Source organism: Tricharina praecox (assembly GCF_024521635.1).
Source record: "Tricharina praecox strain CBS 144465 chromosome Unknown BZA05scaffold_12, whole genome shotgun sequence".
NCBI classification, from domain to species: domain Eukaryota; kingdom Fungi; phylum Ascomycota; class Pezizomycetes; order Pezizales; family Pyronemataceae; genus Tricharina; species Tricharina praecox.
This window is the reverse complement of record NW_026250414.1, coordinates 772955-800327: the sequence shown is the minus strand read 5'-3', so window position 1 is coordinate 800327 and position 27373 is coordinate 772955. Positions and strand designations below refer to the sequence as shown.

At 52.9% G+C, this 27373-nt stretch overlaps 4 protein-coding genes across 4 annotated transcripts; 3 read left to right on the top strand and 1 right to left on the bottom strand.

Moving 5' to 3' along the window:
- Positions 1-5083: 5083 nt before the first annotated feature.
- Positions 5084-6034, top strand: BZA05DRAFT_453165 (uncharacterized protein; the record flags this gene model as incomplete). The annotated part of the gene is made up of 1 exon (XM_051487489.1): positions 5084-6034. A coding segment is annotated over one exon (951 nt), but the record flags the coding sequence as incomplete, so codon positions are not given.
- Positions 6035-9619: 3585 nt separating this feature from the next.
- On the bottom strand, positions 9620-11365 carry BZA05DRAFT_48927 (uncharacterized protein). Its single transcript, XM_051488352.1, has 4 exons — positions 10975-11365; positions 10840-10906; positions 10212-10759; positions 9620-10142 (listed from the first exon to the last, which is right to left on the bottom strand). Exons 1-4 carry the CDS (start codon positions 11085-11087, stop codon positions 9776-9778), a joined length of 1095 nt encoding a protein of 364 aa, XP_051339486.1. The 5' UTR covers positions 11088-11365; the 3' UTR covers positions 9620-9775.
- Positions 11366-15619: 4254 nt separating this feature from the next.
- On the top strand, positions 15620-18276 carry BZA05DRAFT_430245 (cytochrome P450). Its single transcript, XM_051486153.1, has 5 exons — positions 15620-16125; positions 16196-16287; positions 16463-16496; positions 16564-16762; positions 16820-18276. The coding sequence occupies exons 1-5, from the start codon at positions 15915-15917 to the stop codon at positions 17784-17786; spliced, it is 1503 nt and encodes a 500-aa protein (XP_051339485.1). The 5' UTR covers positions 15620-15914; the 3' UTR covers positions 17787-18276.
- Positions 18277-25951: 7675 nt separating this feature from the next.
- BZA05DRAFT_398541 (cytochrome b5-like heme/steroid binding domain-containing protein) lies at positions 25952-27124 on the top strand. The gene is made up of 5 exons (XM_051483717.1): positions 25952-26288; positions 26447-26481; positions 26552-26609; positions 26678-26792; positions 26866-27124. Exons 1-5 carry the CDS (start codon positions 26186-26188, stop codon positions 26927-26929), a joined length of 375 nt encoding a protein of 124 aa, XP_051339484.1. The 5' UTR covers positions 25952-26185; the 3' UTR covers positions 26930-27124.
- Positions 27125-27373: the final 249 nt, after the last annotated feature.

Genomic DNA, 27373 nt, shown 5'->3' with positions numbered 1-27373 from the left:
GATACCGGCATACATAGGGTCCGGCGCGCTGTCGGCGCCGCAACGGACCGGACCGTGTGGGCACTTGGCAGCGGGGTCTCCACGCCGCTCTTTGCGGAGCGGGTATAGATAGGAAATCACCCGGTACACATCTACATGGAATGATGGGAAGGCTGTATGCGAATATCAATCGATGGTGCCCCTCCCGCGCGGACATGGGGTATCATCACCACTATATACCGTGTGTTTTCCCGGCGCGCTCTAGTATCGGCTTGGTGCCCAGGCCGCCAGGCGGGGTAAGGGGATTGCTGCGTGTCGAGCCGGTTGGCGGGGCTACTGACGGGATGTCCAGTCCCGACCAATTTTGGGCATGATCGGGACTGGTCGGGATATATCCGGACTAAAAAAAATTCAGTCCGGAATGGTCGGGATATGTTCTTTTAGGTTCGGACTGGTCGGAATATACCTATCCGGACCGACCAGACATATGTATGAGGTCGGGATAAGTCTGGACAAGAAACGTTCGAGATTTGGCAAAAAAGTTCAGTACGCCGCCGGGAGTGAAGTAGTAGCAATTCTTTGGTATACCGGTAGACTACCTATCGCTATCACACCTGTCATCAGATCCTCCTCGCAAAGGGCTGCCAACGGCAAAATCTGCTCAATTGTTTCAACTCTCAACATCCCCCTTCGTACATAGCTACAATCATGCCATCCCTCTGCCAGCTTTTTCAGCACTCAACAGCCTCAAGCACGTCAGCTCCCATGCGGCGACGGCGATCATAGAGAGAGTGTGTGATCCATGCAGCGCTGAACATACGTTCCAGTGGCTCAGCACTCATCGCAGGGAGAGTGAGATACCTACGTCAAAGCCATATGGGCAAGATCTTTCGTTATTCCGGGGTCGGCTTAATTCGGGCCGACCGACCAACCGTTGGTCGGGACTGCACCTTGGCAGACCGACTCAGATCGATCTACCGACATGCATGGTCTGTGTACAGTAGTAAAAAATATGGGCTGCTCGGGACCAGAGTGCAACTTGAATGGTGCAATTTCCATGTTGTTTCAGTACCGTGATAGAATTTAGCACCCAATGTAATGCAGATTCATATGAATGCGTCATGTCCGAAATCCTGTCGCGCTACCGTAGTTGTAACACTCTGTACCGGTTTTATAATGCACATTTGTATGAAATGCTGGTGAACAATGCCTGATTTTATGACTGCGGGATCCGGTCTAAATGCTGCATTTACAGACAGGATGCCCGATGCCTTCAGTACGTAATCATGTACCCTTCGTAGTGCTATGGCTATCATAATACTAGGTAGCGAAACCACGTGCGGAATTCTTTTGAATGCCGTTTTCACGACATACTAGGTATTAGGTACGGCACTGTACGAATGGTTACAGCATTCTGGACGATTACCAACATAAAGGCAAATGCTCGGATATGACGACTGCTGCATAGAATTAGGATACCGTCTCCCCCTACTGCTACATGCAGGAGTCACCGCCGATCACACGGATCTGATAAGATTGGAGAAAGATAGGTGAACCGGGACCCGTCGCGGATAGCGTTTCTTGCTACTTACTACAACTGCTCCTCGCCCTCCTGCATCCGCTGCGAATGTCACAGACAGCTCCTCCATCACTTCTTCCATAACTTTTTTCTCACCAACAGTACCGCCACAACCCTCCCCAGATGCAGCTCTAGCTGCCCTGTGAATACCACCCCTCCCTCTTCCCTCCCTCTCCCCCCTCGCCATTGCTACTCACCCTGTTCGACCCATCGCACTTAGCATCTCTTGCTATTACAAATGCTCCTCACCCCCCTGTGTCCGCTGCGAAGTTCACAGACAGCTACTCCATCATTTCCTCACACTGACAAGTCCTCCCCGCTGGCAACTTCTCCATCACCTCCTCACGCTGACAACTCTTCCATCTTGTTGACAGCTACTCCTCCTAGCTGATAGCTCCTTCATCACCTCCCCTCGCTGACAACTCCCCCATCTTGCTGACAGCTCCTCTTCTCACAGACAGCTCCTCCACTTCCTCACGCTGACAGTTCCACCACAACCCGCCGCGAACGCAGCACAGGCTGGGCTGTGAATATCGCCCTCCCCTTCCCCCCATCCCTACTGCTACTATTCGCTCTGCTAGATCTGCAGCTGATACAGCACTGAATTCGCCTAAGAATTGCCCTCTTCCTAACCTGGATACAGCACTGGATTGGCCCTGGAGATGGACCCTCTCGCTGCCATGGAGATGGATTCCCTCGCTGCCATAGAGATAGCCCCCTCTCGCTGCTGTGGAGCAGTACTGGCTGCGCTGTGGATATTCCCCTCCCTATTGCTTCTGATCCCGCTAATTGCCCCGCTTCCAGTCCTACTCCCCGCCCTGCTAATTACGTGCTTCTAGTCCACCTGGACACCGCAGATACCATCTCCTTCCTACTGGTGCTTGCCTGCTGGCCCGTCTGTGAATACCCCCCGCTCCCCCCCACATCCACGCCCTTTAAATAGTTGCTGATGAACGAGGATTCCTCAGTGTCGTCGCATAGGGTAACTGCTCATCCTCAGCCACAGATCCAATCTCAGATAATAACCTGCAGAGGGGTGGAGGTGGGGGGGGGGGGGGGAGGTCTAAATTTCTGGCCGTGTGAGTAGTTCCCACTCCCGCCGCAACTGCTACTCTCGGCGCAACTCTAGATATTCTGGTCGCAACTCTAGATATTCTGGTCGCAACTCTAGATATTCTGGTCGCAACTCTACCCTTCCCAGCACTCTACCCTCGCTGGTAGCTTCTCTCTCATAGCTTTTCTAGCAGCAACTCTATTCTCCATTCCCCTCGGCGCAATACATCCACTTGGCACAGGCTAGAAAGAATATTAAATAGTGAAGGAAGTAGAGAGAATACTAGATAGAAGTTCAATGCGAGACACACTGGATTACTGCATACAAACCGGTCCGTAGTGATATAAAATCAGCATTCACCCCGGTACTACTATAAGAGTTGTGCAAAGACGCATTCATTTGAAAGCCAGCATTCATTTGAATACCAGCATACTGCTATACCGATCTGGAAAGTTTATGAGCTTTGTGTGAAGACGCATTCATTTGAATACCAGCATGCTGCCATAGCGCGACCAAAATCAAATAACAGGATGATTCACATCTATCGGTACCGACGTGGCAATGCGCATTACTTTTCTCAGTATAATCATTTTTTGGCCGTAAATATTCCGCTGTTTTTGGATTGCCTCCAATCATTCTACTGCCGCCTGGCTCTGGTACTGCCTCCATACCGATCAGCCCTAGTTGTTTACCACTGTATGTAGAATACTGGAACTGCGGGGCGACGAAGTCGGAGTACTACTCTAGTCACTGCCGCGGGCAAAGATGTCCAGAGAATGGTGAGGGCAGCGCGAGTGAACCGTCGGGTACGGAAGACTACCTAGGAGGAAGAGTGGCATGTGCGGAGCTCGTTGGAGCTTCGCTTTTGATGCTACGCTGGCGGAGATGGGGGGGGCGGGGGTGAGAAGGCTCAAGCCGGCCGATCACGTGATAAAAGCACCGTGTAGGATTCGGAGGAGACGGGAACGGGTGTAGACTTGCAATTTTTTGGACACGGTCGAGTGAAATATGATGAACCAAAAGAGAAAATAAAAGGTCCGACAGCAATCATCCGATCGACAGAGTAGAGAGAAGATCATGCGGCCTCCCCAATGTTTCCAAAGCCTAATCAACCGAGGTGGCTTCCAATGGGACAGTCATGGGAATATCACGTGAGTGCCACGGGACAAGAGCTCTCACTCGCGAGAGGAAAATCACCTTTCACCTTGAGCATTGAGGGGCGCGAAGGAAGAGGCGGCTTGGCGTCATAGGTGAACACAGGGGAGAGGAGACCTTGTTGAGACCTTGTTGAGACCTTGCATTTGGGAGGAGAGACCTTGTTGGGACCTTTGGGACCTGGTGGGACCTATGTGCTATGGAGGGCAGGCCCGATGCAGTCGTTAAAACGTTGAATTGTTTTCTCTTGTTGCTTCTCTGTCCGTCTTCTCTGTCCGTCTTCTCTGTCCGTCTTCTCTGTCCGTCTTCTCTGTCCGTCTTCTCTGTCCGTCTCTTGTTCATCACAACAGACATCATCATCATAAACCTTTCCAATTGATCACGTTTTTTCTCTCATATCCGTTCTATCAAGCTTTTTCTTCTGCATTCGACGGTCAGTCGCTGACCTCTCTTCACACGATTAATCCTCTCGACTGATTAGTCTCAGGTTCTACTTGTCCCGGAGGCTGGAGCTACGCTCCCTCTACAAGTAGAGCCACCGACGGTCCGTCCTCTGCCCCTTCGTCACAGTTTCTTGCTGAAGGAGTCCCGAAGCACTCTCACAGTCCATTCTAATTTCTTAGATAGTCACCACTGTTCCCCGAGGACGCCGTCCATCTACTCCTACTATCAACGAACCCCCCCAGACACAATAACTGGGACGACCCTCCTCGGTGACCTCTGCCAAAACCGAGGGCCATTCCCAACTTCAAACCACCGAGAAGGCCAGTATTATTGCAGGCTTTCATCGCCCCGTCGAGCTTGCCACTGGAAGCCCATCTCGACAATCTTCCCGATTCACTCGGGTTCTCACCAGCCTTACCATTGACCAGCCCGTCAACCACCTCTCCGATTGCATTCCCTCCCGGAGGACCGAGAAGAACTCAGGGTTAGTACCACGCCCAAGACTGCACTTCCTGTACGAATCCAATCTCTGTCACTTATCCCGGCAATCTTCACGACACCAAGCGTGACACTAGAATTGACAATGTTTACTGACTGTCTCACTCGCAGGTCCGTCAGACGGTGACATATTCTCCAGACTTTCATCTGATTTCGACTCGATTGTACGGCGAGCAACAGAAGCTCTCGTCGCACCCATAGTAAAATCACAGAAGCTCCACCTGACGTCCCTCGGCCAGGCCCGCGAACGCCAACACACCGAGCAACAGTCGAAACGGTTCTGTACACACAGATCGTCCGACGTCCTGCCACCCCGAAGTTTTCGCAGTTCCGGAGGCCGAACCGAAGCCGCACCCCCTAGAGAATACATAAACCCTTTCGATACACCATCCGGGGCACGGCACAACCGGAAACGTCAACAGGCTGACATCGACGACGTCATCGAGTCGTTCTCCAGTCTTCTGACGAGAAACTTCCCACGTCCCGAAACACCAGATATGGACAGACTCGCAGAAATAAAACCGTCGGAGGAACTACGTCAGATGTTCAAAGAAATCGCGACTGCCCAGTCGGAAGCAGCAATGCAGACTCGACGCGATGGACAGGCCTCCCAACAATCTAGAGGACCTGACGCAAATGCAGTCGATCTTGCTAGAGAGCGAGATGCGCAACTTGCCGCAGCGTTGAACGTCGCTAGAGACCGTCTCAAGTCCATGGTCGCGGAACGGAACAAGATTAAAACCGGTACCTGGGTGGCCCCGGAAATGGACTTGAACGAACCTCATATCGTGGTCAGCATCCTACCAACGTTGCCCGACACCAGTGATGCACCTGCCTCGCACGCCTACGAGTTCGATCCAAACATACTGCCGAAACTCGAGTACGGCAAAAACATCTTTCATTGGATCAAGGCAATGAAAATCATGGTCAACATTTATGGAGAGCAGCGAGTGTGCTCATCGGTCTTCCCGTACTGCCTGGTTGAAGGCTACGCAGTATACTACTGGTTTCTCTACCTCGGCGACACCGATATCGAGTACATGATCTCTCGGCCTGGTTGTTGGGAGTTCATGAAGAGAAGAATGACCGCAAGGTGGGGCATCTCGTTAGGACTATTCCAGGACGAATGCGACCGAAGGCTCAAGAGGGTAGACGAATCCTATACAGTCTACGCATACGAAAAACTGCATCTCATCGAGGGAGCATACCTAGGTTTCAACGAGGATAATAAGGTGCTAAAAATCAGGGCCGGCCTGGACCCATCAGCCAGTCAATACTGCAGAGAATATAAAAGCCTCGATCGCTTGACGGACGAATGCATGTGATTCGACGAGGGGATGGCCTCCGCAGCAAGGGATGAAGAAAATAGAGCAGCGCAGGCACGTCAGCGAGCCTATGGAAGATACCGCGAGAGGGGTGGGGGACGCATGCACCGTGGAAGAGGAGGAAGGATGACCGATAGACAGTGGAGAGAAGGATAATGATGATGATGAGAAAGGCTCAGCGGTGGATAAGGATGGAAAGATTTGAGGGTGCTACGGAGGATCACTTTTTTTTCCTCCAAAAGATGTGTTTCTGTACTATTTGTTGATGTGTTTTTTTTCTTCTTCGGATCTCTGTTTCTAAGAGATGTGTTATGGTCATGCGGACTACCTTTACCTTGAGAATCAAGCTTCTTCTCAATTCGACGGTCAGTCGCTGATCTCGCTTCACAATCAAACCCCTCGACCGATTATGTAAACTCAAGTTCTACGTGTCCTAGACGTATCCTAGTGCCTACGCTCCCTCCACAGTGATTGTAAGGGCTAGTTGCACAATTGGATGGGCTGCTTGCGCTGCAGCCTAAGTCCAGACGTTTGGCCGGGCTGTTTATGCTGATTCCTATGGTGATGGCAAGTCGGGGCAGGGCAAGAATCATTTATCGCAGCGGAAGAGGATATTCTATACATACGGGAAGGAAGTCTGAAGAGATGCGAGGATTCTGCACTATTACCCGAAATGTTTTCAGAACCGGGCTCTTCCAGGGGAGGACGATTTAGTGATGGTTTTTACTGTTATTGTTGTCGAGAGGGTGGTTTAGTGGCAGCGATAGGGGTGGTGTGTATGGTTTCCGATATCCATCACTCGCCCCGAATTATCGTCGGTTCAGTCTGGCGGGCTTATGGGCTGTCAGCCTAGGCTACAGGTAAAGCCCGCTCGGTCGAGCCACTTTCTCAATCAAGTGGCGATATGTGACTGAAGTTTGAACCGAGCATGAAGCTTGGATAGATAATGCAAATTCCGAGTGACATTCGCTGAACCCCTTACACAGGTCCCAGGCTCCAGCGGCCATTCACTCTCACTCTCACTCTCGACTCCTCATCCCCTCACGCTGCGGCCATTGATTATTGACTCCTCAACCCTTTAGTACTTACCCAGCGGCCATTCACTCTCGACTCCTCATCTCCCTAAGTAGCGGCCATTCACTATCGACTTCTCATTCCCTTACCCAGCAGCCATTCACTATCAACTCCCCAATAAGCCCCACCAACTACCAAGCACCTTGTGGGGGTCGACTGGCGAGTGGGAGAGAAACCCAGGCATGTGATTCCTATTCTCTAGAGCGCCCGTGGCTCGTGCCGTCCGGCAGACGTATGGTACGGAAGGTGGATCGGTGATGCAGTCTAGGTATCGTCCACCACCGGCGTAGCTTGCGCACACATGGTCGTTTATAGGCCACGATGATCCCAAGTTCTGAATCGCCGAGTGATCGTAAACGAGACTTCCTGGGCCCGCCGTATTTGAGGGATGCATATTTCCGTGACGAAGTAGTAGAGCCGAAGACGAAACTTTCACTGCCACCGCAGCCTACTGTGGTGGAGCGAAAGGAGGAGCTTTCGGCGAGAGGAGGAAGTGAAGGAGGACCTGTCGGCGGGAAGAAGCGAATGTGGTTAGTGGTGGGCATCAACGTTGGTGGGCCTCAACGTTGGCGGGCATGGCGGGGTCTTCTTCTTCTTCTCCTCCTTTCTCGATCATCCTCTACAGAATAGACGATCAACCCCTATCTCCCCTTTCTTCTGTGTGTGCTCTCCTCTCGATTCCGCCTCCAGCCTGGAGGGGTGTTGGCAAAAGAGCCGTCTGCAAAACCACAGCAGCAACAGCAGCAGAGCCCCCGTCTCCGACGATTTCATACCTCGCCTTCCCATTAGCCATCCCGCTCTGCTCCTCGAAAGCCTCTCGCTACAGTATCCTCTTTCCACTACCACAATTGTCAATGGCTCGGTTTTGCGACTTGTCCCTTAGCACCTCGGGAATGCCCGTCGTTCTGCCAGCAATATGTCCGCCGCCCGCCGCGAATACACGCTCTGGACGGTCGTCGTGTGGATGCCACCGACCCACCGTGGTGGTAGTTGAAGCGTGGCCGGCAGTAGGGGTGGACCGTGGATGGAGGGAGCGCTCGACGAGTGAAGGGTGTGGATGGATGGCTGGAGAGATGCAGCAGCTCAGTATTCGAGATGGTCCAGTCCGTTCGTCCTGAGACTCGGACTGGACTGGAATGTATCTTGGCAGTCCGGACCGGACTATTTCAAACACTGGGGATGCTTGGGGGATGGAGGGGGATGGATGTGGAAGCACATAGATGATAGATGGATGGGTAAAGGGGGATCACCAGTTGAATTTCAACCTCTCGTTTACTTGCGCCCCTGGATGTTGCAAGCTGTGGTGGATTAACATATGCGGTCGGTGCAGGAGATGGATGCCGAGTTGCCCCGCTATGGCCTGACGCAAAGACGGAAGTTTCCTGCTTGTTAAGGGGTCATAGGTCGGATACTCGGAGATGATAGGTACATCGCGGCATGGTTCGAGATGACGAGTCCTGAACTCGGGCGAAGCGAATGGCGGGGCGGGGCGGCGAACACTGGAAACGTATGCTCTCCTATACCGTATAGTACTGTGGAGACAAGTCGAAACTACTCTACTTGGCGATCCAATCATCCGGTCGGCAGTGTGCAGCCACTCCTCGATGTGGCGGTCTGTCCGAAATCTGAGGTACGGGAGAACCCTCGTATGTACTTGTTACTATTCATACCGCCATCTGCCGGGTGCAAGGAACATACTTGGCGAGTGATACCCGGTGCAGCACTTTACTAATCCGGCGAGGTATGTAGGTACCAGCCCTTCCCCAGTCATTCAACCGGTTTACGTCAGGAAAAAAACTCGCCTCGCCTCGCCGTTGACTATCTCGGTTCGCTCTGCTGGGACCACCTCCCCTTTCCCATCTACCGAGGGGACTCTGGCTCTTGCCGGTCGTCGTCGTCGGTTCCGTCGTCGGCCCCCGGCACCAACCCCCTCGCCCCCTGGCCCTGGAATACGCATAGGTATCGGTATATTCCTACATATCGGCAATGACGGCAGTCGCGAGGATACTTACACTTACTACAACTGTAGCACACCCCCCGTCCCCGGTACGTTCTCGAGCAGGACGATCCACTCTGATATCTAAGCTCGTCTGGACTCGCTGCACAACGGAAAGGAAATCTCCGACCCAGACCCGGACCGAACCACCACCGCCACCACCACCCCGTATTCGTGAAAAAATACCATTCGATTTTCGAAGAGAGTTCCTTCCTTCCGAAGCGGAAAGGAAAAGTGGCATGGTATTTCCAAAATCCAGCCACAGTATATAGTAAAAAAAAGATACCCGTATCCCTCCGGTTATTCTGTACAAAAATGTGTAGGACATCCAGTCTGTGTTGGATACATACTGGACACATGGCATAGTAAAATATGCCCCCATAAAACCAAAAAAAAACTACCTAATCCAGAGTTCCTCCCGAGCGACCAAGCAAGCAAGCACACAAAATGCGAGTGAATATAGTAGAATCATAAAAAGAAAAAACATAAATCTTTCTATACCCCCCGCGCCCGGCCCATCCGAAAATAAAAAATTGAATCCGTAAAAAAGTTTTGAAGGTTAGACAAAAGAAATAAACCCCGGGGCACCCGAAAAAATCAACCGAACCGAACAAGCAAACCAACCAACCAGACACCGTTCCGTTCCGCGCTCGCTTCGAGCTTCGAGATATTCAGACCGCCGGCCCTCCGCCGGTCCTATTGCTGTACTCGACGGTATACTCGACGTTCTTGACGACGTGGCCGGGCGCCGAGGGGGGGACGATGTGCTCCTCGCTGTCGTTGCCGGACTCGAGCTGGCTGCCCTTCTTGCTGGCGAATATGCGGGTGGAGTAGCCGCTGTCCTCGCCGTTCTTGGACACGCCGCCCAGCTTCGAGCTGAACGGACTGCGCCCGGACTTCTTCATCTCGTAGCCGTCTCCTGATGAGCCCAGGTTCGTTACGACGTTCTTCAACAGTGGTCGCAAAGCTGGCAGCGAGGTGCAGATCAACCCCATGTTCACTTCGACACAGGTGCAGAGCTCGGCCGAGGCCCAGTACCTGAAAAAACTTGTTAGCTTTCTGGAGGTACGGCGGGGGTGTATAGATGAGACGCATCAGACGACGTACCAGCTAAAGTCCATATTGTTCAGCGCGATGGCATTAGTGACCTGGCGAGCGATGGTGCAGAAGATGGTGAGCGCGCCGACGGCAAACACAACGACCAGGGCAATCTTCTTCTTGTGGTTGATCTGCAATCCCTTCAGGATCGGAATCGGCAGGACGGCGAGCAGCAGATCGGTAAAGATGTGGAACGCGGCGTTGAAGTAGTTGAAGCTCAGAATGTCGATGCAACCGACGGGGAACGTGGGCTGCCAGATGATGGCGACGGGATCGCACATGTGCGCGGTCGTGATGACGGCCGCGATCGTGTGCGCCAGCACCGCGCCGCCGATCCACTTCAGCGCCGACTTGTGTTTGGGCTGCGAGGCCAGCCGGTGGTATAGTGCTACGATCGCGCACTTGACGCATCCTAATGCCCCGTAGTAGAAGATCTGAGAGAGCCACGCCCATTTCCGCGCCACCAGGAATTCGTCCATCGTCAGGTTGATCAGGTGCTTGCCGATGCCCAGCCGGAACATGATCGGAACGCACACGATGATGGCGAGCGACCATAGCTGTGGAATAATGGAATTAGACAAATTCGTTGCTGCGAGATGTTCGTCGGTCGATCGGTCGACGTAAAGTGTAAGCTTACCGTTGCTATGACGAGGAAGAAGTCATCCAACCCAAACGTCTTTACGATCATGATTCGGGCATAGAGTCTTTTGGTTTCATCACACTCGTCAGTTGCGTGATTCCTCGACGATGACGCGGAGGGGGATGTATCTACCGTGCGGCCACAAAAAGTATCGCGATTGCGAACGACACGTAGCAACCAGCCTCCAGTCCCGCAGTTCTTGCATAGTCCTCCTCGGTCGGAACTAGCCCTGGTGCGTTGACCATGGTTACAGACTCGAGTTCGGATTGTGTTCGTAATTCGGGGTCGGGGGGTGGGGCGGAGGTCCGTATATCTATGAAGAGAGGGGATACCGGTGCTTGAGGCTACCGACGACGTCAGATTCAAATCTCGGATATGTCGAGTGTATGTATCGGTCCTGGATCTCTCTTGACGGAATCCCCACGGGCAGCACCCTACCATGAGTAGGTATTTATTTGTTTGGGTAGGCCCATGAGTGGCCCACAGCGTGCCGAGCAGCTACTACCTAGTAGTTACTAGGACGTTCAGACCGCTGTCATCGTCCGCGGGCGGGAGGACCCCATGTCCTAGGAATGTAGCCCCAAGTTTCGCGGAACTTTGTGACAGACTTGGCAGCTTGGTTTCCAATGCGTCCCTACTCGACTCTACCACCCAGCAACAGCCCCGGCAGAACACCGCCGTCGCCCGCAGATGTCAAAACGGGCTCTTGCATTAGCTGTATCATAGATGCCGCGCCCGAACGAAATGCCAGCCCGCCAGCCAGCCAGCATCATCACCACCTCCACCGTCCGCAACCCGGTTCCAACCAACCAGCTCGCCACTCAAGCCTTCGGGAGAGAGAGGCTCCCCAGCGGTTGAGGCCAGCCCCATGCAGCAGCAGCAGAGATTCAGGTTTTCGTCTCGGACCAATGCGATGGAGGGGGGACGAGGAGGAGGCCCGTTCGCCGACTCGCCGACTCGCCAGAAACACGATGCAGTTGGGGCACTCACACTGAGCACAGCTACTAGTTACCGGTTGGTAGTAGTAGAGTAGGAAAGAGTAGATTCTCATCACGATGGCTGGAACAAAATGGCGGGAGCTTAGACGGACGATCGGCCGATTGACCCCACCGGCCCCCAGAGCAAGAACTCGACAAGAGTTGTTCCATCTTCCACGGCAAGGCCGAGCTCGCTATGGTACCTTTGTAACTACCAACTCGGAGCCGTGCTCTACTCTTTTTTTCGCGTAGCTTTCGGCATTCCCTTTCCAACACAAGGAATGGAAACGAAAGGGGATCAAAGATAACTACTAGAGTGCTATAGGCAACTGAATGAAGGTTGGGGCCTGAAGAGAAAAAAAGGATTCGTTCGACAAGTGACGAGTTGCAGCGGGCGTGGGGCTATTCCCTTTCGAGCGGAATCATCTAGTTATAGAGATGCTCTAGTTGGCTGTGGCTTTTGCGCACATGCGTGTGTATGAAAGAGTAAGCCAATCAGAATGTCCAACACTTTCCTCCAACTGGCGTCTCCAATTCTTCACACACACAAACACACCCTAAATACAACTCTAGCGGTCGAGTATTCCGCGGCCACCATGGAGAGAGAGAGAGAGAGAGAGAGAGAGCCCGAGCCTTAATTTGTCGTCGTGACTGAAAAGCAGTTGGTTCCAGGCCTGGCAGGCCGCCTCCCTCCTCCCTCCAAAGGCTGTATGTAGGTACCGTATGTATGTACCAATGAAAATCCTCCCGCGACCCACTTCTTTTGTGCACCCCTGAGTCCCCCCCCACCGACCAACCCCTTAGGTGGGGATATACCTCAACCGACTTATGTATAATCCATCGCGATGAATACGGAGGTTGTTCACCTGCCTGCCGATACGACGAGTAGGTACATAACCGATGCAACTCGGCTGGGCTGGGCTGGGCTTTGGCCCGAGGAGGAGCAGGAGCAGGCGGAGGAGCAGGCGGAGGAGCAACGGAGTCAGCGTATGGATGCGGTAGGTATCCAGGCATGTCATTGTTTCGGCAGCGCAAGAACCAGGACCCGACAGGCAGGAACATCCCCCCCTTCCCCCTCAATTGCCGGTAAAGCTTGTGTCCGTGCGGTGCAGATCTGTGTTTGTTTTGTTTTTTTGGGCGGCCAATTATCAACTTGCCCCTCCGGTTCCGTGACTTGTGGTCGTGATGATGACACGGCCGCTTCGGGATGGTTGGATGTGTAGATGTAGAGCTGTACCTGGCCAACTGTCAGAGCTATGCCTAGGTACATACCGGTAGGCATCTACCCGGTAATAGTTGGTGTCCTTACTGCTGGGAGGAGGAGGGGGGAAGGTACGGTGGAGTATCGACACGCAAGCAGCTTCGTACCTATCACCCGAGCTACAATTGCAGTTGCAGTTGCAGTTGCAACTCCAATTCCACTTGCCGCGGGGTGGAGAGAGAGGGGATAAGAGAATCACGCGAGGGGATCCCGAGAGAGGCTGACTCGTTTCCGGTAGATATGTACATAGTTGCATGGCTGCGTCAGGCCGTGTTGAAAGAAATGGCTGCAACATTCTTCTCGGAGCCGATCAGATGGATCAGATGGATCATACGGATCAGATGGATGATGGATCAGATAAACGCGGCGCAGGTACTGCTGCTGCTACTGCTGCTACTGCTGCTACTGCTGCTACTGCTACTACTGCTATTATTACTATTACTATTACTATTGCTACTACTACTATTACTACCGTATAGTACTACTATTAGTACTCTACTGCTACTACTACTACTGCTACCACTACTGCTACTATTACCGGTACTACTACTTACTACAGTATCGCGTAAAGATTGGCACTTCCGGAAGCCCGCGAGATCGCAGAATGTGCTGTGGTGGCGTGGTTGTTGACATCTATCCGCAACGATCCCGCGCAGCGCACCACTGGGGCGGTACTCTACTCTTTACCATCATAGGTAGTACTCATCCTACAGACGCTTCGGCGTTTCCTTCTCGGAAACGATTTGCAGGTGCCAGGTGCATGTTTCATCCCACGCAGTGACGCAGATCACTGACGACCCGCCCGCCGCAGGCCGCGCTTATTCTCCATCGGGAAGCTGCCAACCGTCGCACAATTTGCACCTTCTTCTGGAGCCCAGGAAGAAGGGGGGGCATCCAACCATCCAACCAACCAACCAACAGCTCCCCCGGCTCCTCCCCGAGGCAGAAAACCAAGTCATTAGCATGGGTTCCGCCCGAATAACAATACAACATAACACAACGTCGCCAATAGGATTGTTGGATTGGGGGCGTGAGATGGGAATGTGCAACTTGCAATGGACACGACATATCTCGCCTAACAGCTGTGGAACACTGCAACTGGGGAGGGAGGGGGGCTGTTTCTGTTCTTGTTTGTGTTCCTGTTTCTGTTCCTGATAACCACGCCAACTAACTACTACTTCTGACCACCAACTACTTCTAACTACTAACTACTAACTACTATTACATAGGTATCTATAGTAATACTTGCCTACCTATACCAACGACCCCCTATTCCGGTAGCGAAGAGAGAGGGAGACACTCGAGAAGGACATCAAGGGAGGGAGAAATAAACGGCAACTACCGCTGTTCCGTCTCGGTGGCAGAAGGCTTGCTTGCTGCCGGGAGTTGATTAGCTAGTGCAGGCCGGAAAGGAGAGCCAATTCCAGTTGCAGTAACGAGGTGGGGGGCTTTCCCTTTCCGCAGGCCCAAAGGTGATGGAGTACGGTAGGAAGCATACCCAGAGTAGAACGCACGTCGCATAGTGGTCTGCGGCTATACCGAACGTGTCCGGTCGAGCAACCCAGAGCAAGAATATACGGTAGACTAGGTAGATATGATACGGTACCCTTGCAACTGCTGCCAGCCGTCCGTCCGTCCTTCCGTTTCCAACCGACTTCTTCACCACACGCCTAGAGTAGAGAGAGTACCGCCGACTGTACAGAGCTAGCGCCAGCTGACGACTTTCGGCGTCAGTCTTCGAATGAGTAGTGTGGGGGATCGCATAGTAAGAGACGCGGACTCCAGTCTTGGCCCCTGCTCACCGCTACCACCACCACCACCACCACCACCATCACCATCACCACCACCACCACCACCACCACCACCACCACCACCACCACCACCATCACCATCGCCACCACTAACACCGCAGCCCCCATACCCGGTGGGAAAGGGCCAGACAGCGATTACCGATTGGGGAGCAACAAGGTGTCCTAGGCCAGTTGCGTCTGTAATAATCATACGTGCATATTTCAATTCCGCCACCGTTGGGTTTGTGCGGTTGAGTGCCGCGTGCAGAGTACCTAGGATCAAGTTAACTGCCTACATCGACGCGGGGGAAGTGTCCGTTTCTTCCCTTTGAAACCCTCGCCCACTCCCCTGGGCCAGACTTCGCGGAGCTCCGGGGGGTCACCCGCCAGTGCCCGCAATCACGCCGGCCGTATGGGCTAGGTAGGTACAGTACCTACCATAGGTTTGCGTGACTTCCAGCACGACGGTTGCTCGTCTTGCACGTGTGGAGTAGGCACTGCATGTGGAGCGGACGCACGGATCCTCTCGTGAGCCGAGTAGGGACAGTGCTTGCAAGTTCATGGTCCTGGGAGACACCCGGAAACCCACACGGTGGCTGCGTACAACTCCGTCCCTTCGGCTAAGTGTCCCCCCTCCACCTCAGGTGTTGTCTGCTACACGGCATAGAAGCATACCGGTGCTGGGAGCCATTGGATACTGCACGCCTATCAGCTTGCAGCAGCCGCAGCAAGTGGAGTACCGACGCTCTCGAACAGTGCTCCCACCTTCCTTTTGTTGTTAAATGACTACGAAGAGCTCAAGCGCCATCCAATCTCTTCCGCTGCCATGTCAGCAACCCCCCTCCAAAGCAAAAAAAGCTCGGGCTCCTCCTCTCCAACTTCGCATATTAATATTTCATCCCTCCTCCCACGTTTTTACACTCGGTCTTCACTTCCCACCAAGGAAACCTTCACTCCCACGTGTCTTTTGCCTACCTTTTCTGTTTTCTGTTTTCTGTTTTCTGTTTCCGTCACAGCACCGTGAGTGAGTGAAGCCGCGCAACCATGCTTCTCTCAGGCCTTCTTTCGAATCCTCTGTTCTATCCGGTAGCCCTGGTGGTCTCTGCAGTTTCCTGGGTGGTGTATCAGCGCGTGTACTCACCGTATGCTGGCATTCCCGGCCCGTTTTGGGCGTCCATCACCCGGTTCTGGTATCTCCAACGGATCAATGCCGAGGACATGCACCGGTACACGAAGGCGCTGCACAAGAAATACGGTATGTCATGATGCCCTCCGCATGTGGGAATGATCGATCACTCCGTATCCAAAGCTGACACTCCGCTCAGGTCCCCTCGTCAGGATTGCCCCCAATGAGGTCTCCGTCTCCGACCCCGCCGCCATGAAGGCAATCTATGCCATCAACGCAGGTTACACCAAGGTTCGTACCTTTCTCACTGCGTAATGTCGGGGCGAGAATCCAAGCTGTCGGTACTGGCCGCTGGAACCCCCACCATGCGGAGTCAGTGCCGAGGGCATGGAGAAGCGAATGACTGCAGTCTCCAGGGGGAGGAGGGCGTGTTTCGATATGACTTACCCACTGACACCGCTCACAGACCGACTTTTACCCCACACAAGCTCCCAACCTCTGTATGTTCCCCCCGAAAGTGATCTCTGGATTTGGTTGCAGTCCGCTGACGGTTCTGGCCGCTTGCAGCCCCCCATGGCGATTCCTTCACCCAGCTCGACGAGAAGAAGCACAGCTTCCGGCGCCGCATGATCCAAAACATCTTTTCCATGTCCTCAATCTTGGAGTCGGAGCAGTACATCGACAACGCCACCAATGCTTTCTTCACCGTTCTGGATGAGTTCGCCGAGAACGGAAAGTCCATCGACATGGGCGAATACCTGCAGTGGTACGTAGCAATCTTCACTGCCGACCAATCTCCTTACTAACGCGGAATGTGCGATAGGTATGCTATGGACGTCATCGGCGAGCTCTTCTTCGGCCGCATGTTCGGTTTCATCAACGAGCGCCGCGACGTCGGCGGCTACATCGGAGCCGTCGACATCATCCTTCCCCACGCCATCCGCATGGGTGTTCTCTACAACTGGATGCGTCCCTTCCAGGTTCTCCTGCTGCCCTTCTCTGCTTCTCTCCGTCACGGACTCAAGGTTTTCAACTCTCTTGCCGCCGAGAGCAAGCGTCTCGTAGATGAGCGCAAGGGCAACAAGTCCACCCGGACGGACATGCTGGCAAAGCTGCTCAAGGTTGCCGACGAGAAGGCGCCCGATTTCGACATCACCGACGTGTACACCGAGTCCTACACCGCCATCTTCGCCGGCGGCGACACCACAGCCATCGCCATGCGCACCGCCCTGTACCACCTCTCCAAGAACCCCTCGGCCAAGTCCAAGCTGCAAGCCGAAATCGACGCCGCCCAGGCGGAAGGCCGGCTCAGCGCCAACATCACCTACGCCGAGGCCCTCAAGCTCCCCTACCTCGTCGCCGTCATCAAGGAGTCGATGCGCGTGCACCCCTCGATCGCACTGACCTTTCCCCGACACGTACCTACCGGCGGCCGCGAGATCTGCGGACACTTCTTTACCGAGGGCTGCCGAGTGGGTGTGAACCCGTACGTGCTGCACTACGACGCGAGCATATTCGGCAAGGACGCGGAGGACTTCAACCCTGACCGCTGGTTCCGCGACGAGGCCGCCAATATGGACCGCTACATGTTTCAGTTTGGATCCGGTGCCAGGACTTGCATCGGAAGGAACATCGCTATGGCTGAGATCCACCGCTTCATCCCACAGTTCTTTAGACAGTTCGATATTCAGCTCACAAACCCCGAGAAGGAGTGGGTCGAGCACAACACCTGGTTCGTCAAGCAGACCGGCATCGAGGCCAGGCTGACGAAGCGGAACGTTGCGGTTTAAACTTTCTTTCGTTCATTCGTTCATTCATTCAATCATTTCTATTGCATTGCCTCCACTTCTTTTTTTCTTCTTTCCCTTTATAAAAATTATTTTATTTCTGTGCATTCTTTTACATACATCTTCCGGGTTTCTTTTCCTTTTCTTTTCCCTTTATTTTTTTTTGTTCGACCTCGACGGTTTTCTCTTTGCCACTATCCTTCACTCCATGGTTTAAGTTGCTCCGGTCTTCAGGGGGGGTTTCAAGTTTTTTTCTTCCTCCAAATCTTTCAATTTATCCTTACTTACTCTATGTAAGTTGAAAATAAAGAGAGTGTGTGGGTGTGTATAGTACTAGTATCTAACTGTAGATATGTGTGTGCATTGCGGCGTGTGTGCGTGTGCGTATCATACGTGTCTGTATTCATGTGTGAGTGTATTCGTGAGAAAAATGTGTGTGTGTGGTTATTCGCCTCACCATACAAGCATCGTATTGTAGTGTCCATCGCATTGCAGTGCCGCCCGCTGCCGCCCCCTAGTTGTAGCCAGACTTCAGGTCAAAATAAGGTATCCCAACGCGGGCGGCCATTAGTCCATTAGTTTGGCATCGTTAATTCGTTCGTTCCCGCGTCGAGACACACCGGGGCCTTGGCATGTCAAGAAGCGGCCCGAGCCCTGTTTCGTCTCCTGGCTCTCCCTGCTGCTCAGCCCTTGTTGGTGTGGGGGATGGAAAAAAGAAGAAAAAAAGAATAGGGGTAATCAAAGTGCGGTGGTTTGCTAGCTCGGTGGTTTCGCCCGCTAGAAAGGAAGGATTTTTATTGGCCTTTGCAAAGCCACCGATCCCACCGAACCCACCACCGAGCTAAGGAAGCCTCACTAGATAAAAGATGGTTAGAATTTTTGGTGTCGGCTCGGCGGCGGTGTGTATAAAAGAAACTCTGCTCTGTCCTTTGAAGTTTGTACTGAGGGGGAACGAAACAACGCCACAGGGCGGGGTGTAATCGTACGGCGCCACACACCAAAAGTCGTTACCACCACAGCTGGCATTCTTGGTGCCGTAGATGGTCACGACTTCTTCTTTTGTCCAACCCTCAGTACAAAATACTCCGTAGTACTGCCTCAATGCCTTGTACATAGAAGAGAGCACGGGTATTGCAACGCCTAAGCACATTACATTTGAGAATCGAACAGCGACTTGGTGGTAGTGACGATTCGGAGGAGATTTTTTTTTTTGCATGTCGTCGCAGACTAGTGATCGCGACAAACCCACCGACAAACCCAACTGGGGGAATCAAAGTGTCTTCGTCCTCATTGGCCAAAATCAGCACGCTAAAAAGCCACTGAGCTAGCAAACCACCGCACTTTGATTACCCCTAATGGGAAATGCTTGGCGGGCTGACTGGCCAGAGGTCTAGGACCGTGCACCGCTGCGCGGCGTTCTCGCTCTCGCCTATGGAGTGCTAGTACTAGCAGTTACTTACTAGCAGTTACGGCCAGCGAAGAGGCTGGGAGGGGATGGGGGAAGGGAAGGGAATGGAAAGGGAAAAGGAAAAGGGGATTTGTTGTTTTATTTTCTTTTCTGGAACCAACTTTATGTTCCAATCAGTTCTAACTTCTCCGGCCGAGGTAGCTATATTACTACTTTTATACGTAGTCTCCGGAACGATAGAGTAGCAATAGCGTGTGTAATGCTATACTCAATGCCGGTATGCCGGTACTTTCCATCTCCTCCTCCTCCCGCTTCTGCTTTTGCTTCTGCCTCCGCTTCTTCTGCCTCCGCTTCTGCTTCGGCTTCTGCTTCGGAGGAAAGGGGAGAATAAGCGTTTCGTTTCCTGCCAACTAACCCGGTAACTACTTCCAACTAACTAATTGCAACTAACTGCCAACTAACTACCAACAAGCGCAAATTACATTCCCACTGTCCCGGGTTGCTTCCTATCATACACAGACAGACAAGCAAACATAATAAGCAAACATAATAGGTACCTACTCTACATTATATGACAAGTGTGCCGAGCCACTGCGTCGCGAAACGAGACGAGGCTGATAGCGGCACGGGCTGTCAGTCAGTGTTTAATTTGATTGAAGGGCGGCCAGAACTGCGGAAGCCGTTGGCGTTGGTGTTGGCGCTTGGGGGGAACGGGATGGGAAGGGGAGATGTGCGGCGAGAACTGCGGAAGCCAATGGCGTTGGCGTTGGGGAGCAGGTGCGCAGATGCCCGATTTTCGAAATCGCGATGTTGCTCTGGCTACTAAAAGGTGCTAGGCGTGATAGCTCGAGCCTCGGCCACGTCGAAGCGGCCCAGCGGGTGCCAGCTACGGTGCGTAGACCGCGATCGGTTGTGCCGTAAATAAGAAGCCTAAATTTCCTCCCCACGACCTATGGAGGTATTCTATAGAATAGTGGAGTACTATGTAGTAGTAGAGCAGTATAGGTAGTATAGGTAGTATGTATAGGTACTCTACTCTAGTAGAGGTGGATAGCAGGTCAGGCTGGCGCGCGGATATCTAATGGCTAGTAGTAGTAGTACGATAACTAGCAGGTAGTTGGATCTCATTAAATTCGAGTGCAAATTCAAGTTTAAATTCGAGTGCAATGGAGAATCCGATGGGAGCGGGTTGGCAATTGGCAATTCGCATTCATTCCAACTTCTCCCGCTGGCTTCCCGACCTGGCTTTTGCTACTAATAGTAGGTACTCTACTCTATGTAGCACGGTTTTATTTGCACTTCAGTTCAGTTCACTTCACGTCGCCAAACTTCACTTCACTTCACTTTACTTTATTTGCGCTTCACTTTCCCATGCCATTGTTACTACACGAATCGGCAATTACCGCGGGATGATCTGCAGCGCACACCGCAGACCCGCAGACCCGCAAGCTGCAGCCACTCCTCCATCCATCCATCCAGCGCCGCGATTGCGACTGCGATTCCGACTGCGGGGGGAAACTCATCCGCATCGTTTCTGCGTGCTGCTGTGGTTGGCTCTGTGGAAGTTCGGCTCTCCAGAGTCCACATTTGCATGTCTCGCCACCACCCAGTGCCCACAGCTCGTGTTGGTTGGCTTGCTGGGGCTGGCTTGCTGGGGCTGGCCTGGCTGTGTCGAATTGTTTCAGTTTGGTTTCCCCTCGGCGCTGCTGATTGGGTAGATAGCTAGGTACTAGTAATTGGCGTTCTGTGGCACTCGACCGGTGGAAGGTATCGGATGTGTGGTCGCGAAACGGGCCCCCCGGCGAGACCGGCGAGACCGGTCGGTCGGGTCGGAGGGGGAGGGGTGGATACTTGGGTTCTCTAGGTAGATACCTAGCTGCTGACTGCTGACTGACTGACTAAAGGTCGTGAGAGTTCCAGAATCCAGACAAGATCTTGTGAAAGCGCCCGATCGCGATACGGTATCCACCTCGCTACACACATACGGTGCCTACATAGGCTAGATACCTTCCTGTGCATACCTATAATATTGCCCCCCAAACGTGAACTGCTGGTGTGGATGCATGACGAAGCCTGGACGGACACCCGGTGGAGTCTGGGAAACGAAGTGGACTGCTAGTAAGGCACTGAATGGCGGTTGGTAACTACCAGCTAGTATCTGAAGAAATTCCTAGAGCATGAAGATATCTACTGGAGAGAGGTCCGCGTGATGGAGCACTCTCGAGTCAAGAGTTTAATTTATAGTACTCTACATACTCTAGGGGCGCCGATGCATCGCAGCGAGACTCTCGCGGTTGGGTGGAACTTTTGGGGGCGCCGAAGGCACGAGTATCATGGGCATACGCACTGTCGCTTGGCGGCGAGCTGGGAGTATCTAGAATGTGGTGGTGGTGGTGGTGGCTGGACGTGAGCTTGAGATGCGTCCGACGGAGCTGCTCGCAGAGCTTGAACCATCTGCCTACCTGCCTACACAGATGCTGTAGTATCAATTGTGGATCCGAAACTTGAGTTCAGGTCGCGTCAGGTATTTTGCGCCAGCCGCCACGGAAATTCACCGGTGGGTAGCGCGCACCGCGCGGTCTCGTGGCGGTCTCTCGGCGATGAACCGCGATGCGCTGATGCGATGCGAGCGATGCGAGCGAAACGCACCCAATGGGCAGACTAGTTACTGGTACTCTGGAGATCGAGAGTCTCTCCAACCACCCCTGGGCATCGGTGCTCTATGATCGATGTGCACTTGGTCCGGAGTCCGGCTGTGCAGTGGATCGTCGTCTTGGTGGTGGTGCGGGAGCTGCGCTTGAGTGGCGATACACATACCTACGAGACGTTAGTTATCTTGTTTTTGAGGGGTGGGTGCATGGTGAGACTGCTCTTCCGTCTTCCGATCGTTGCGAGGCGGGGCTAGGTGGTTATTCAATATCTGGTGGTACACAGTTAGTGGCCAAAGAATCGAACCGAGTTTTCATGTGTGATTCGATGTTGCTATGTGCGCGCTCGGCATTCGCCCATCTTGGAAGTTGTACCATAGTTTGTTATTTTGCAGGCACCGGTAGGTAAGTATTGGACTATGGGCTCCCGTCTTCGAGTCCTAGGTAGTAGGTGCTCAATAATACCACCTCTAAATCCTCTTCTCCCCGCCGGCAAGATACTGTAACTAGTGACTGAAGAAATAACGAAAGCGACTCGCCGGAAGATACTCACGATACGGTAGGCACGTAGGTGGTCTCTTTCGATCACTCACACCGAACCACCGGTCACGAGCTCACTGCACGCATCGCACCCGCTGTTAGAAAGGCTGCATGCGAAATAAATTGAAGATCTCTCTCTCTCTCTCATCGCACCCGCCGAAGCTCAAGTAGTTTGTGCGTGGGAGCGTCAAGAAAGCTCGAGTAGGTACTGCGGAGCCCAAGACCCCTCGGGAGTCTAAAAAAGAATGGCAACTACTAGTAGGAGTAACTACATCGCATCGCCACGGTGAAAAAATCCGTGTTTCTGGTATGATAATGTAACCCAATACGACAGCAATATCCGTCGGGCGAGAACAGCGCCTGCCCTACCCCTCTCGAACTAACTATATTACAGCATAGCACGGTACCGGCCGAGACCGCTACGAACCAGAACCAGTACGGAGTCGTGCGCACCGGCTGTACCTATTCCAAGCCGTTCCACTCCAAGTTCATGGCCGATCACTGGGAATATGCTTGACCACGAATGTACCCACGCATCGCGAGTCCACTAGCCACTCAACTACTACTAGTAGAGACCGATACAGCTACATAAGCTGCCCAGGGGGCTTAGCATCACTCGCGGCGAACGGATGCCGCGTGGGGAGTGATAGTTTGTGACTCGTGAGGTTCAATCTGCATGCGCGACATATCACTCGGCATTTTGCGAGGTCGAGAATCAAGATAGCCTTGGGCTACTGAATCTTCCCAATCCCTACCAAGTTTCTTGGTGCTCTCCTAAATAGTAGTACCGAGCCGAAGCGGAGGGTGGCGGACGGCACATCGGGCCGCGTGTTGAAAGGCGTGTTGGACTACCTACCTAGGATACCGGCGTGAAAAGTTGAAACGGAATGTCACAGTGTGTGTATTGCTATAATAGTATAGTATCTACAGGTTTCATGCAATCAATGCTTAAACAAAAACAAAAACAAGAAACTGAACCTATATATGTACATATGTACTGACGATAGCATGGGAAGTCGAAGAGATTTAATAGAGATTGCTAGCCTTCTGTTTTCATTAATACCTGTAGTTGCTCAGTCTCCACTTCGCTTCCAGCCGCGGGGTGGTGCGAGCATTGCCGTGGAATTATATTTATAGACAGTCACTCGGGAAACATAATTCGTAACTGAAAACGCTTGGAAAAGAAGCAGCGGATGATTTATTAGCACTGTACTCTACAGTATCAGATGAGACTTGTATATCCTCTGCACACTTGTCGAGCAAGACGCTGCCGGGGGTACCGGTGCGGATTATGTAGGATTGTAACTTTCCAAGGTTCCATCCACGCAATGAGGCATGACAACCCGCACCGACACAGAACCAACACTATCAATCTATCATAATGACAACTAGCTCAGCTCCGCCCTTGGTAGCATTTGAATTACTCAATCACCCCCCAATGAAAGAATGTTGTACCTATGCTCACTGTGCGCTCTGTATAATACCTTGGCCCGGCAGCCTCTCGAATCATCCACTACGAACAAACAATCGCCTTGTACTAGTACATAGCCGCAGTAGCTCTTCGTGTGCCTCGTCGCCGTATGTACGCACTGGGGGTTCTCAAAGGTGGAATCCAAGATCCTATTGTGTAAAAAGCGCAGTGTTTTCTGATGGTTGCCCGTCCACTGCAACTCGGCCTTTCCCGATGCCCCCGAGTCCACGGATGAGTTGCCGAAGAACTATCAACCCCTTCTTTTCATATCCAGGCAGGATTCTTGTTCCCGACGTTCCGTTCCACTTCCAGTGATCATCCGGGGAGAGTCAAGCCTTGCTCGGAGTTGGACGTCCGGTTCGATGATGTAATCGGTGCGGCGGTCTCTATTTCCAGAAATTTTCTCGGCTCGGTCTCTTAGTACTCTCTGTGAAGACCGCATTTCCGCCCGTGTACCATAGAGCGCTTCTTACGGATAAGTGCTCTTCTCTGTCTAAGCTAGCTGCGATCATCTACTCCTCTGCGAAAGATGAACCGGAGCTCGAGCGTTCGGAGGCCCTTCACCAGTTATCACCCGACGACGGGAACACCACACCGTCGACACCAAGTCTGGGAGCTCACTATATAGTATATAGTACCAAATGGAAGGCGTGGAAGACGGGGTTTCAACATCGAGCCAGTGATCTGGACCGTAGACAGAAAACGGGCAAAAAATTACGCCGCAACACCGGTAGTCTATAGCAGATGGGCTGACAGGCGAGTACATACCGTCAAACAGAACAAAAAAACCAGGGGACTCACTCATGACTCAGAGCCGAGCCGAGTCGAGCAAGCTTGTCTCACTGCCGGTAGGTACATCGCTTGTCTTGACCGACGGATAGCAATAGGTATGCCAATATCTTTAAGTTCCGTTCCGTTCTGTTTCGGTTGACCGCAAGGTGTGAAGTGGAAGTTGTGTTCACTGTTCGTTTGTTCTCCGTGCATAGTCGCGGCCCTGCAGCAGCACAGGAAGAGGCTGTGGCTGTAGTTGTATACTGCCTTCCGTCTCGGCATTGCTAGCACTAGAATAGGAACTTTGGGGTGTCGCATCCGCCTTTGTAGATAGCTGGGCCTTGCGACATCGGCGACCTGTGAATCTACGGTGGATTGGTTCATCGGTGATCGGATAGCGGTCAGTAACTAGTGGTGTGTACTGTGCGGCTGAGTGTGCTGCGGTCCAGAACGGCTCCTCCTCCTCACCCTTGCCGTGTCATGTCTCGGAGTCCGACTGTAAGTACTATTATAGGTACTTAGGGAGGTATGATCTAGCAGCGCGCAAGCAAGCTAAGGAAGTATGTATGTAAGTGAATCCTTATGCGATGCGGACTGGATATATAAATGTGATATCTCCTTCCTCGGTGAGGAGGGATGTGGACATATATCGACGGGCGTCCAAACAAACGCCATGAGTGCATCCACGTCGGCACGGGCGGAAGGGGGGGCAAAAATGCACTCGGCCCTGAGTGGCCGGAGAATTTATTTTTCATGGCTGCAACGCAACGCAACGTACATGACGGGGGATCGAGATCTTCCTCGATGCCGGGTTCTGCAGCCGTGGCGTCCGTGGGGAGCGACTGCCACCACCTCGAACAGTTATATACTCTAGTTAGTGGTGAGTTATTGTTCGGGCCTTTTTTCCTCCACGATAGGCTGCCAAATCTGTAAATTTCCCACTTGAGCACAACTGGCTCGGCAGGACGGACAAAAGGAGCGTACGTGGACCATCTGCCCGCCTGTCTGGACTCTGGCTTGCTTACTTGCTTTTGCCCAGAGTAGAAGATCTTCGAACTCCAACAACAGACAGACAGATGGCCAGCCCAGCCCGTGCCATGTGCTGCATTGCATGGCTGGATGGCGTAGGTACATAAAACGGCAAAAAAAAAGTCGATGGTGAAAGTCAGCCCCATGAATTGAACATGCGACGATAAGGTGTTTTTACAAATAATTTCCACTGTTCGCCAGTGATGGAATTCGAGATGTGTCAATACAAATGCGATAAATTGAATTGAAGGTTAATTAGAGTATAATCCCGGCCAATAACGGTCCCGAGGCTTGAGGGCAGCGGGGGCTGTCATGAGCCTCGCTAATTCTCGTCTTGGCGCTTACCCACCACTAGCTGCTGCCTCCCCCGCACCACCCACCATGACCACCCGGGCCTCCATTCCATTCCCGAAAGCCATTCTCGTCTTCCAGCTACCTACGCGACAACGACAGCCAGCAACTCTCGATCACTCAACCGCACCACAGCACAGCAAAAAAAAAAAGAGCAAGAAAAAGAAGAAAAATACAGAACGCCATGTCTGCCCCCGAACCCAAGAACTTTGATCCCAAGACGCCGGTTAGCCTCAACCCGCCCAAGGACGACCCAATCTCTCTTGAGGAGCTTGCGACCGCAGACGGTAAACTCCCATTCTCTCTCCACCGGCTTGTCGTAGCCCATCATCGCTTCGTTCCTTCCAGACTTACCATCGGCCGGCTGGCGCGCCGGCCAGTCGCTATCTAAAGCTTGTCCACTGCTGCTGCGTTGACAGGTGACTGACCGGGGAAACATATACAGGATCCGACCCCAATAAGGTCTGGGTAGCCATCAAGGTGAGTCAAGCAGTCATTCAGCCGCACATTTCTCGACGACTCTCAGGCTGACTGGAGTGTTTTGGAATAGGGCGTAGTTTTCGACGTCTCGGGCAACAAGAGCTATCTCCCCGGAGGATCTTACAACGGTACGGAAAAGCGCAACGCAGCCCTGCCCTCGTCTGCGAGAGAGATCACAAAGCTCACGCCCGATTAGTGTTTGCCGGTAAAGATGCATCCCGCGGCCTGGCGAAGTCCTCGGTGAAGCAGGAGGATGCCGTGCCCCAGTGGAACGACCTCGGACCCAAAGAGAAGCAGGTTTTGGAAGATTGGTAACTACTATCCCGCCGACCGACTTGACTTGACTTGGCCGGCACGGAGCTGACGGGTTTCGCAACGCAACAGGTTCACTTTCTTCAGCAAGCGCTACAACGTCTTGGGGAAGGTTCCTCAGTACGCCAACCTGTAGTCGGTAGTGGATGGTCGGAACAGAAAGCGAGCGGAGAGTGGCGATTGCACTGGCGCAAACACTGAGATGGGTCATGAGGATATCTAGTCGTAGCCCAGGTAGTAGTGGGACGCGGGACAGAGACTTGAATGGAAATAACTATACCTTCCTACACACCTGGGTGCTTGATTGGACTGCCACGGATCGAGCACGATGCCTTTGTTCAACCCTCTCCTCATCCTCATGTCTGATGTATATTGCGTGAGACCCCTCCAGCGAACGCGCGTGTTACAGCCCACCACCACCACCACCACCACCTCCACCCACAACATCAAAAGCAAAACGGTAAACGGTAGATAGTAGTCTCCTAGGTAGTAGTACTCCGAGCTCGTACAAACCACAAACCACAGAATCCCCAGGTTATTCAACATACAGCACAGGCGGGCGCAGGCGGGCGCAGACTGC

Bases quoted from the DNA above. Each gene is read 5' to 3' on its own strand.
- BZA05DRAFT_398541 (XM_051483717.1), top strand. From the start codon at position 26,186: ATGTCTGCCCCCGAACCCAAGAACTTTGATCCCAAGACGCCGGTTAGC. The intron at 26,482-26,551 runs GTGAGTCAAGCA...GTTTTGGAATAG, and splicing joins AGGTCTGGGTAGCCATCAAG to GGCGTAGTTTTCGACGTCTC. The intron at 26,793-26,865 runs GTAACTACTATC...GCAACGCAACAG, and splicing joins AAGCAGGTTTTGGAAGATTG to GTTCACTTTCTTCAGCAAGC.
- BZA05DRAFT_430245 (XM_051486153.1), top strand. From the start codon at position 15,915: ATGCTTCTCTCAGGCCTTCTTTCGAATCCTCTGTTCTATCCGGTAGCC. The intron at 16,497-16,563 runs GTATGTTCCCCC...GGCCGCTTGCAG, and splicing joins CACACAAGCTCCCAACCTCT to CCCCCCATGGCGATTCCTTC. The intron at 16,763-16,819 runs GTACGTAGCAAT...AATGTGCGATAG, and splicing joins ATGGGCGAATACCTGCAGTG to GTATGCTATGGACGTCATCG.
- BZA05DRAFT_48927 (XM_051488352.1), bottom strand. From the start codon at position 11,087: ATGGTCAACGCACCAGGGCTAGTTCCGACCGAGGAGGACTATGCAAGA. The intron at 10,760-10,839 runs GTAAGCTTACAC...ATTATTCCACAG, and splicing joins TCTTCCTCGTCATAGCAACG to CTATGGTCGCTCGCCATCAT. The intron at 10,143-10,211 runs GTACGTCGTCTG...AAGTTTTTTCAG, and splicing joins AACAATATGGACTTTAGCTG to GTACTGGGCCTCGGCCGAGC.